The following is a 12,075-nucleotide window of genomic DNA, read 5'->3' on the forward strand; positions in this document are numbered from 1 at the left end:
CTGTGATTGAGTGCAGTTGCTCTCTTTGTGCAACAATATGATGAACAAGATTTCACCATTTTAAAAACATAAACAAAGGCAAAAAGCAGGATTAAAGTCGTTTAGTCGACTCGAACTCAATACAATGTTTTGTATTTTGCCACTCTAATTTTTCCCCTTACTGGAACGTGGAACTGTTGCCAGACTCACTCTCTACCCTATTATAGAATTCTTTGCTTAGGACATCATTAATTTTGCAAAATTTACAATGGAGAAATCCCGAATCTCCTGTTCTCGTTCTAGCAAGATCGAGCGCCGATCATTTTGGGCACCGGGAACATTGGGCGCCGAGCACATTGTGCCAAAATGTTCCCGGCGCCCAAAGGGGATCAATGAGAAGTACAATTTAAAATTTTTAAGGGGTGTTTGTTGGTGCCATTTCTTCCTTTATTTTTGGACGGCACTTCCAAATATTTGAGGGGGTATGCCGTTGTTCTTGAGGGGGATGGATACCTCTTTGCTGGAACCCAGCCATAGGAGAGGAAGGCTTTGGGTGACCAAACATGTACCTATGCCGGTACCAAGCCCAGGTAAGTGAGGAGGGTTTTGTGATGGTGTAGCATCCACACATGTAAAACGTCTACCCTTTACGGATGTTTGATCATATCAGCTACACGTTCAGCGGCTATTGGGGTGAGACAGTGAGTAAGCGAAGGGCGCCACAGGACCAGATTGATATCTGAATAGACGACGTCTAGAGTCGTAAGTGGTTTTAAGCTGTTTATGAAGAACGAGAAAAACCCTGTCTTAGCGGTCAGCCCGAGAGACCCTAAAATGATAGTGCAGGAGAGGGTCCTTCGTTGTGTACCTCTGTGCTGAATAATTAATACTCCACCTCCGGCAGCAAAAATGGGTGAGGTCCCCAAAGCACATGGTCAGTGCACTTTGGTACTTTGGGGGAATGGAGAAGCACATCATCCCATTGGTTGCATGAGCCACCGTAGGAGACTAGTATTATTAACTACTGGGTATTTTTTTTTCTAAAAATGTCATAGCTGAGTTTTGAACTAAGTTTTCAACTACAGATGAAACACATTGAGGCATTTAGAAAAACATAACATATCCATTAACCTTTGACAATTTATCATTTTGCTGAAGTTTTTTGCTAAAGAACAACTGACTGAACTCAACTTAAACCCTGGTATGAGAATATCTTGTGTGTTTAAAAAAAATCTCAATAATGACTGTGTTTAGCAATAATGTCAGTATTTGAGTTTTTGAAGGGGTTTTTAATGTTTTCAACTAGTTTTTGACGTGTCAAGTCAAAAACAGGTTTTTGATGTCAAAACCGAACCTTAATAAAAATTAAGTTATATTTTTCTAATGAACTACACAACATAAAATAAAGATGATAAACATAAAAAAAATAATCAATATCTATTTTTTAAAACAAAACTATGACCAAACCATAGCAGAGCTATGATTTGGTGATTTGGTTATAGTTTTTTAGTAATTAAATTCAAAGTTCACTAACAAAAACTTTAAGATAAATAGGACAAAGATTAAAATATTAGGACTTGTTAGGAAAGTGTTTTGAAAAATCAGGAGCTTAAAGAAGCTCCAAAGCCTGTAAATTTAATATTGGGATGAAATTTCTCGAATTCAGTTTTTTTTTCTTTTTAAACTCATGCTATTTGTTAACTCGTGTAAGTAAATTACTAAACAATTAACTCCTTTTGCAAAGAAAAATCATTTTCTTGAGGTCTTCCTAAGGGAAGCAACTCTAGTATATGACTTGGATATACTGGTGTTAAATCCGGTACTCTATGTGAATTGAATATTTTTATTATTATTATAAGGAGATTTGAAAACAAAAAGTGACAGTACAAAAAGCAAAGAAATCTCAATTGTAAAACAGTCCCATATAAAATGTTTTCACAAATACTTCAAAAAGTTAGAGCGACTAAAAATTCAAAACAGTGTTTAAGCAGAATATTATCTTTTTATTACTTTCAACAGTATATACAGTTACAAATATTTATTTAGCTGAAAGTTCACCATACAAAAATAGCTATAAGCCATACATAACTTTTAATTTTTGGAAATAAATTAAAACTTTTAAAATTATCAAATTGTACATTTTGTACACTGTTCAAAGAGATGATGCATTCTGAATGCATGGAGTTGTCCGCCATTTTCAATTAATGAACACAAAGATTCTGAAAATAGATAAATGTCCAATTAATTTTTTTAACAGCAAACTTAACTAATAATACTATGATAAAATAATCATTGATTTTAAAATTTTGTTCTGCTTAGGGTTTTTTCATATTAACATTTCTTCATTTCTAGGAAACAAAGAACATTCATTTCCCCTCTCTACATATAAAAGGCGATCGAAAAAAAAAATGTGCGGATAAATTTTGAACAGTGGAACACACTACTCCTGAACGCATCTGAAATTTCGGAAGAAAATATGAATATCTGGCAAAGAGTGGAATGAAAACGACTACAATCACGTTATTCGCGTGCAATGACATCATCAAGATTTACTATAAATTAATTTTGAGTTAATAGATAATTCAAAGTTGTATAAAAAAATAGAAAAAAATATTTTTTGTATAACGTTCAGTGCTTTGAATTGAATCATGCTTTAAAATTTGACAGAGTAAACTTGAATTAGCATGTTTAATTTTACGCCAGCACGTGCGATAAGCAGCCAAACCCTACCCAGCCTCCATTCTCCTTTTGTGAGAACAATTACGTGATACGGACTCCGTAGAAAGGCCACTCCACCCTTTTCAATGTCTTGTTCAATTTACAAAACGAATATTGTCCGACAGCAATTAATATATTTATCATTCATTTCTTGGCTAATTATCGTAGAGAGAAAAGGTAAGTAATATTAAGTTAAGTAATCATATTTGCATTTCAATAACTAATATTGGAATAATCAAGTTAGTTTACGAAAAACAAAACAAATTTTCATATCGAATAAATCTATACTTTATGCAACCGCAATATTAGTAACTGAAAGAATATAGAAAAATTAAGAAAGATTTTAATTATTGATATGTTATGGAAATAGGTTTTTTTTAAATTCATATTATAAAATGTGTCGTAATTTACATCTGTGTTCAGCCGCTCAGAGCTTATATTCTTAAACGTAAATTGTTTAGGTGGTTATAAGCTGTTGTTAACTTTTTTTTATTAGTTTATACTTTATAATTAACTACTGCTTCTGTCTCTTATGATAATTTTTAACTTCTTAAGCTAGTTGTACTTGTACACACACCGATATTATTATTCTGAAAATACGGGGGCCTTTTGCTTAGATGTGCTGCTGCCAGCAGACAAGTGGACAAAAGCAGAGACCACGAAAGAATGTTTTAAGGGAGGAGATTATTTTTTGTGTTAACAGTGCAGACCAATGAAAGTTCTATGGATGAGTTAAAAAGTAACGAAACAATGTCAAATGAAATAATGCGAAAATGAAACTATGAACATTTTTTCTGATTGCAAAAAGACAGCTTGTGTCTCATGTACATTCAAAGAGATAAAAATGAGCATTTGTAAATATTGTAAAATGGGAGTAATATAAACATATTGGGATATGGTATGCTGTATGAAATCAATCACATGCCTGGTTGAAAATACTCGTTAGTTATTATATGTTTAAAAAATATCCTCTATTTTGTCCAAATTAAATCCTTCTCCATATCAATTATGTAATGCATATTATAAAATGTTTTCTGGTCACTTATTGCGGATTTTTTTTTTCTTTTTTAATTTTCAGGTCTGCAATTATGTAAAGAGTTCCTTGAAAACCCTCACTTTTTCAAATGCCTCTAAAATCTGTGAAACGAAAAAGTGGAAGCTCTCCTTTTCAGGGAATGTAGTGCTCAGCAGTACTAATAAACTGTAAAAAAAGTTAAAATTTTTGAAATTGACATATTTGAGAAAAATTAAAAACATTATTTTAAACTTTTTTTTCAAAAGACTGGAAAAAAAACTAAAGTGCATATTTTAGAATGTAACATATGTTTTTAAACAAGAAAAAATATCCTTTTAAATAAAACAAACTGCAACAAAATATATTATACCCTTCCTGCGATAATGTACTTCAAGGATTTTGATGAAAATCCCAAGTGAGAAATCATGACAGGACCGCCATCTTTGGCGGCCTGTATCTACAAAATGCTGAAGATAGTCAATAATTGCTGTTGGTGTTCAACTACTAAATACTTTCTGCAGAGTGTATATTATTGTATTATTCAGAGGCAGATTAACCATGCCCAAATTGCAAGGGTCCTACAAAATAGGGGCTGAGAATCTGGTGTTATTGCAAGGGGCTAAGTGCATTTGTAAATACGGATATCTTTTTCCTCATTAGCACATAGTTCATTCCTGAACATGTTGTACTATTTAATAGCAGGGTTGACAAGATATTGAACACTACGGTAAGAACCATGGTTTTTACTATCCTGTCCAAAACCCTTGTGCCCAAAACTATATTTTTAGAAAAATTGTATTTTGTGAAAAACGTTAAAAACAATAAAATGTATCAAAGTGATGCTTTATATTGAACATTTATTCAATAAGAACATTCAACTTATTTGTGCAACTGATTTTAATCTAGTTACATAGAAGTTGAATTCTTGATTGCAATTTCAATTTGTATGCATGAATTTATTTTATTTATTATTATTTTTTTTTGATAATAGTAACCAAAATTCTCTATGTTTATTATGCATGTGTGCAAATGAAAGCAGAATTGGTAAGGTTTTTACCATCCTGTTCAAAACCCTTATGTCCAAAAAATCCAGAACTATTTTTTGAGAAACTATATTTTGTGAGAAAATATCAAAAACAGTGTCAAAATTATTTCTTTTTTGACTATTTAATATACTTATTCAATGAGATCATTTAAGTATAAATATTTATATACATCTTATTTATGCAGCTGATTTTAATCTAGTTATGTAGAAATTAAAGTCTTCATTAAAAATTTCAATTTGTATACAGGAGTTTTTTTTTCATTAACCAAATTTATTTTAAAAATATGAACTAAAAAAAGAATAGCACAAGTTTTATAATTAAGTGTTTAATCATCAATTTCTTGTTCTTTAATCTATGATTAAAAAAATAATTTTCATTAAAACCTTATGTAAAACATATTTGCAAAAACCATTTAAAAAATGAAGCTTTTTTTTTCACCTCAATATTGCGCATTTAATAACATTCCTTTGAGTTATAAATTGAACTGAAATTAGTTGTCTTGGTAGTGTTGTGAATTTCCTTTTATAATTCTACTGTTACATAAGAAAGTTTTTATATAATAGTTATTGGCAATTTTTTTAAGTAAAATATTTTTTGAATGAACATTTTGGAGAAAAATATTATCAAGTACTCATTAATTAAACCTCATTAATATCTATATTTATGCTTTACAAATATTACAGTAAAAACAATTTGATTAGATAACACCCCTTTAGCTTTAGCGTAGGTGTGGACAGTTTAAGACAATTTCAGACACTTTTGGACAGTAAAAGCCACCTATTCTGTCCTAAACCAGTTTTGGACAGTCCAAAACCCAACCCTGTTTAATAGGTTAGCAATTGAACATTAGAACTGAGTGTTTGTGGTTTAAAGTACAGTACAAAAGTTATAATAAAATCTAATATGCCTTTTTTCCTCACATTTTGAGTATTATGAGCCTAATGATGACTAAAGGGTGTTATTTTATGTCTATACGGCTTTTTTTATGTTTAAAAAATGCATTTAAAAGGTTGTAAATGGATTTTCTACGTTCTAACTAGGAAAGTATTTCATTCATGAAGAATCCTACATTGTGGAAAGTCATTCATTGTGGTAGTCTGAAATAAATTAACTGTAACAAAAGAGGGTTGACTGTATGTGATAAATGAAACTGGGAGGAAAAAACCCCTAGGTTGCTTTTCTTATACATTGGTACAAATAGTCTTGAGTTTAAGAAAAGGGTCTTGAATTTAAGAGAAGGTCACCCTTATTTCTCTTAATAAAATTTAAAATGTTCAGCCATGGCAAGAAATAGCTCATTTGGCATTTTTTTGCCAAGTGAGTTAGAAAGGAGAACCAGCCAGATACTTACTAGTAGCAAGGGTAAAAACAGGGAAAAAAAATCAAGTGCTTTTTTCCTTTCAGTCATTGTTTTGGCAAAGTAGACATTTTTTTTTAAAGAATGGAACACAAAATATTTTTTTGACAATGTTAAAGTTATAACAGTCGTTGTTGTCACTTTCTCTTTAATATAGAAGTCCCCCCCCCCCCCCAGTGATTCTAACTGTTTGTGTTTTGGAGCAAAGAAAGTCATTTTGGAGCAGACAAACATGCTTTCGGAGCAGCAACATAAATTACTGATCAATATAAATCAATAACTAGATGATATTTTAAAAATTTGTAATTACAATTATATAAAGATTTTTGTTTGAATTCAAAAAAAATTTTCTTGCATTTTTAAAAGCTCCTTTTTTTTCTAACTAGTTGATTGCACAAAAAGTATGCACCCCCTGTTCTTGATTAGAAAGCAAAAAAATAACAAAAAGTTAATTTCATACAGAGTCAAATCATTTTCTCAATAATAATCACACTAAGATAGTAAAATATTTCAAAACATAATTAATTTTTACTTTAACTAATTATAATTACATTTTCCTGAAATGCAAGTTATGTACACTAATGCATTCATAAGTACAGCCAGTTTTCCTCCATCAGATGGGAAGATCAAAAGTCCTAATGTGCATACAAAATACCATACTAGGATTGGTAATATGGCTTAAAACTAAGACTCAAGGGGGGGGGGACACTTTGCTGCATTTTTGGATGCATTAAGGTTGTATAAATGTTCTTAAAAAACATGTTATTCTTGGAAAAATATTTAAAATTTGGGTTCTGTTGTAATCCTGAGCTATAATCACATCCTAAGAAAGGGCTTTCAAAGAGTGAGGTATTTTTCCAATTTGGATGGCACTGAACCTTCTTTCTTATTTACTAATGCCAACTCCTCTTTTATTTACTTACTTTTAAAAAGAGGTAACGAAAAAATTAAGCCAGGACAAAAATCAAGGTAATTTTTTAAATTTTTTTAAAGGAATTAGTCATTGCAAATAATTTAGATCTACTTATTATGCTACTTAATGCTACTTAAAAAGAAAAAAAAAACCTTTTTAAATAATATTCATACATAACTATGAGAGTAACTCTATGGATAGGAGAGCTAAAATATCTCAGAATACCATAAGTCTAAAAGTGAAAAAGTTCCAAAATTATTTTCATCAGTACAATCACAGTTAGGATTAAAACACTAAAAATACTTTAGTTGCTGACATTCTAGTTTTGTTTTCATTAGTTTTACAAAGTGTCAGAAATATAATTTAAACATGGAAGTGATTAATAGCTTACAACCCAAGTTCTTATTCTTGAATGTAAACAAGAAAAAGTTGCATACTTTTTTTAATAAAATACGCAAATCTCATTTCTAGTTTCATCTATTACATATTTTTGCCCAATATTGTGTTCAATAGAATGTAATTTTTATCACTATTATTTTTACTTATTTATAACATTAAAGATTTACCAGCAAATTGGATGTCTTGCATCAAATTGGACCCATTCCCCTGGACTTTTTGAAGTCGGATTGTTTTCTTCGATTATGGTTGCCCACTTGCGCTTTATGTCGGCCTTTCTGCTGCCTTCCATGTTCTGAGTTTTCTGGATGTGAAACATCTAAGTGGAAGATAAGAATCACTATCATTAGGTTCAAATAAAATAAAAGTAGAACAATAAAAAATAAATATTAAGTCATTCAAGAAAAATTTAAATGTCATATTGCTGAACACAAACATTTCAATTCTCTTTTAAAAATTTCATAAACTTAGTTAGAATTAAATGATGTTTAACAAAAGCTTCAAAAAAAAAAAAAAAAAAAAAAAACACTATTAAATTGTTTTTTATCAATTCAAAGTTTAGAAAGCTCATACATATTGCAAACCTTTGCCCTTTTAAGACCGTTTAATACGGTTAATTTAACTACAAAAAAAAAAAAAAAAAAAAAAAAAAAAACTCTGAAAGATATTTTCTTCAAAGAAAAACAAAACACCTAAATCATTCTCAACAAATTTTTTAATATTTATTCTTTTTAAAGCAATTTCCTTTCAAATGTTCTTATATTTTAACAAAGTTTTATTAGAATGATTAAAATATGTGTGCATGGGACAGGAGTGGAGGTTAAGAACACCCTTGACCACATTGAAAATCATTTCATGAAGATGATCATGATGATGAACAGAAAAAAAAAAGAGATAAGTTAACAATGACAGCTAAGTAAAATGACAGTGAAATGGATTTGAAAGTTTCTGAAAAGTCAGTTTACAGTTAAAAATAAGTAGTGCAGTGGGAAGGTAAGCCGAAGTATCTGCAGAAATTTCTTTTTTTTTTCTTTTTTTTTTAAAATTTTTGTCATTTATTGTACTTTAGCTTTTAATGGACAAGCATGCTTATTTGGCTCTCGCTGAAAATAAAGCACGAAAAAAGCGTCAATTCTCAACATTTCCCTACTGAAAGTATAGAATTGTGGAATCCAAAACACATTTCTTTAAATATCTGGAAACTTCATTTCTGCAGATACTTTGCTTTACCTTCTTGTGGAGACAGAGGGTACGAACAGTAGAACACTATTCCTCATTTGAATATTTGGTTTATTATTGTAAAAATGATGCTGATTTAAAATAACTTGCTGGGAACCACCTTAAGAATACTTGTCTTTAATTTAAAACTCAGATAAGTAACATTACAATGCATGAAAATTGCTCCTGACACTATTCCTGCTGATTCTTATGTAAAATGACCTACTAAATTCAAATCAGAACCCGTTTTTTTCTTTCTTTTTGTTCCCCCATCCCCTTTTTTAAAATGAATAAATTCAAAGTGTAATCAATTACAAGCTGTTTTTCCATATCAAAATTTTTTCTCCCCTACCAAGCTCATAACAGGGATCATATGAGATGAATGTGTGAAAATTTTCATTCCACTTGGCCAGTGTAGGCAACTAACTTTCAATTACTCTTTTATGATTCTATCATACATAGCTTGAGAAAATTTGTTATCGTGAAAGAATTCTCCATGCCCAATCGGATTTTTTATTTTGGGATTGAATACCATTTTTCCTTAGAGAAGTCAAATCAAATACTCAATCTCCTTGTTTTAAATATACTTAATTCCTTCCATTTTATTTTGACAAGGTCATAGTAACTTAAAGTAAAACATTCTGGAAATTATTGAAGAAAATTAAATAATAGCAATTAACCAGCCATATGCAGTGGAAAAAAAAGTAAGAAAGGTATTTTGTTTGCCTGCAAGCGAAATTTGAAATCTTTGAAACCTAATGCCTGATTACAGAAGACAGGTAAGTAACAAAAATATAAATGAATATAAAATGTACTTTTATTGCCACTTCGATTTCTTGCAGCATTTTTAGCTTGTCTTCTTTCTTCTGCTTTCTCTCTCAATATTGCTGGATTCATGCAAAAATCAAGAGGTGGAGGCTTTCCCGTTTCAGGCTGCAAAGAATAATAAATGTGTTAAAATCAATGTTTTAATTTTAGGAATGAAATAAAAAATACAATTTTTTGATAGTATGTGATTTTTATTGCAAGTTTGCATGGACAGTAAAAAGCCTATGAAATGATAAAGAGCAAGATGATCGATAACGACTCTTTGTGTGGACGACTTTTTATAGTCACAAGTACACTACTGCACAGTTGTCAAATGCAGATTTTGAATGTCATAAGCAGAGTAATAAAAATCCTATCAGTTTTTAGGTCTACCTGCTATATCTGATTATAAGAATTAACCATGCATCCCACATGAAGGGTGCCAGGAGCTACAACAACAATGAAACCCACACTGAGAAGGGACCATTAAAAAAAAGAAATTATATAGAAAGGTTCATGTTATTAATATACTTAGGGAACATACTAGGGAAAAAAGAAAAGTGGAATTTCTCACCCTGACAAAATTTTTTAAGCAGATTTTTTTTTTTTTTTTTTTTGTATTTTAGTTCATTATGTTAACATTTTAGATCGATATTTATTTGAGCAAAAATATATGCATCTAATGAAGCATGAGCAAAACCCTAACAATAAGATTAAGTTTTACTATAGCAAGAAGCAAGTTACCACCCCGCTAAGCATTAAAATCTCTTCAAATGTTGGTTACACAGGCAATATTTTCTTTCAAAAGTAGTTTTCCAATGCTGTACTCTCAATTGTACCAAAAAATGTATATCAATGGTTCAAAAAAAAAAAAAAAAACCCAAAAATGACGACTTTGAAAAAGAACACGTTTTGGAGCACCTTCAGCATTAAACGGGTTTAAAAATACATTTTGTTTGGTGTAAATAGGAGCAAAAGGTAAGCTCAAAGCTCCAAAGGTGTTCGAGTGTTCAGTAAATCAAAAGAAAAAATCTATTCTCGATCTTTTCTTCCTGTTCTAAATTCCTCGATTCTTCTGTTCATCCATAATAAGATGGCAGTTTAAAATTACCATCCGCCATCCAATTTACACTGGGTGTCTCTTTAAAATAAGTTTGAAAGTCAGAAAAATTTGAGATGATAGATTTTGCAATCTTTTGAACATATGTCTACTACAGGGGTGCCCTTCCCCCCCCCCAAGCTCAATGGCGCAAATCCCCCCCCCCCCAAAAAAAAATTCTCGCTTTCGAATCAGGTTAAACATAAGTTTTTAAAGTGTCTAATTTCTAGTTGAATTCTCGGGAAGGGGGGAGGAGCTAGCACTAACAAATCCATTTGAACTTAAATATTGTTGGATTGTTTCGCCTTGCCTTCCCAAAATTTACAACGTGGACCTTGAGTAAACAAGTTTCGGAGACCCATGAATTTTGCTGCACCTTTTTTTTTTTTCAAATGTATGAATAATTACAGGGAGAGTGGATTCAACTTTCTGTTTAGGAATGGAGTCATTACTAGATGTATGAAATATGAACCTTTGAAATGGAAATATAATAGTCACCTAGCTAGGGAATCCGGGGGGGGGGGGGGTCTCCCCCAGAAAATTTTCGAAAATTTAGTTTTAAAACCAGTTTTAGACAATCTCTGGTGATTAGTTTAGACGCATTTAACAGCCCCTTAATTGTTTCAAACGCATGTTCCAATATGCAGAGAGAGAGAGAGATTTAGCTTCTGGTTTAGCAGGGATAGCCATTTTACTGGACCTTAGTACTAGCAGTATAAATTTAGTTGTAAAGAGAATATTCAGTCAGAAATAGGGGGTGTTGGAGGGCTACCTCCTGGCATTTTTTCGAAATTGAAGACATAAGAACGCAGCTTTAGACTATATTTTAACTTGGAGAGGAAGTAGAGAGGAGGTCCAATATATTCTCTTCCGATATCTTTTACCCAAATTTAGATTCCCAAAGCACAATCGTACATTATATTTGATTATGAGAGGGGGTCCGAGGACTCTCCTCCAGCAAATTTTCAAGATTGTTAATGGAAAAACTCGGACTTAGACGATCTGTGGTGATGTTACAGGAGGAAGAGACTCGGAGTGATCCCCTGACAAATTTCCAAACTTCTTCAAGCTCCAAGCACGCAATTGTGAATTATTTCTGATTGTGTCAGGTAAAGGGGGATCCGAAGGCTCTCCCCCCCCCCCCCGGGAAAAATTTGAAAATTGTAGTTCGAAAAATGCAATTTTAGACGATTTATATTAATATTAAGGAGAATAGAGATGCGAACGCCATCCCTCTCAAAAGTTTTTGAAAATGAAAGCTTTAAAATATGGGTGTTGACTTTTTTTGTTAAAATGGAGTGCACTGCCAGTTCCTTGAAATTAAAGCTCCGAAAACGTAATTTAAGCTTTACTGAACTTTTTTCACTTACTTCACTGAAGGAGTAAGGGGGAGAGGAGTCTAGAAGGGGCTCGCGCACAAAAATGTTTCGAAATTGAAGCACTAAAAACGAGATTTAATACGTTTTTCGGTGATGTTGGCGAGAGAGAGAAGGGGCATTCTATCGAAAAATTTCCCATCTGTAGAAA

The 12,075-nt window shown here is 31.5% G+C and overlaps 1 protein-coding gene across 1 annotated transcript in view; it reads right to left on the reverse strand.

The window, feature by feature from the left end:
- Positions 1-1,972: 1,972 nt before the first annotated feature.
- Positions 1,973-12,075, reverse strand: part of LOC129228557 (activating signal cointegrator 1 complex subunit 2-like) — a 133,024-nt gene continuing 122,921 nt past the window's right edge. Inside the window, exons 17-19 of the mRNA XM_054863243.1 lie at positions 9,458-9,575; positions 7,595-7,743; positions 1,973-2,198 (exon numbers count right to left, since the gene is read on the reverse strand). Of these exons, the coding sequence (XP_054719218.1) occupies positions 7,616-7,743; positions 9,458-9,575 (246 nt within the window). The 3' untranslated portion in view covers positions 1,973-2,198; positions 7,595-7,615. The remainder of the gene's footprint in view (positions 2,199-7,594; positions 7,744-9,457; positions 9,576-12,075) is intronic.

The sequence above is a fragment of the Uloborus diversus genome, chromosome 1 (assembly GCF_026930045.1).
Source record: "Uloborus diversus isolate 005 chromosome 1, Udiv.v.3.1, whole genome shotgun sequence".
Lineage (NCBI taxonomy): Eukaryota > Metazoa > Arthropoda > Arachnida > Araneae > Uloboridae > Uloborus > Uloborus diversus.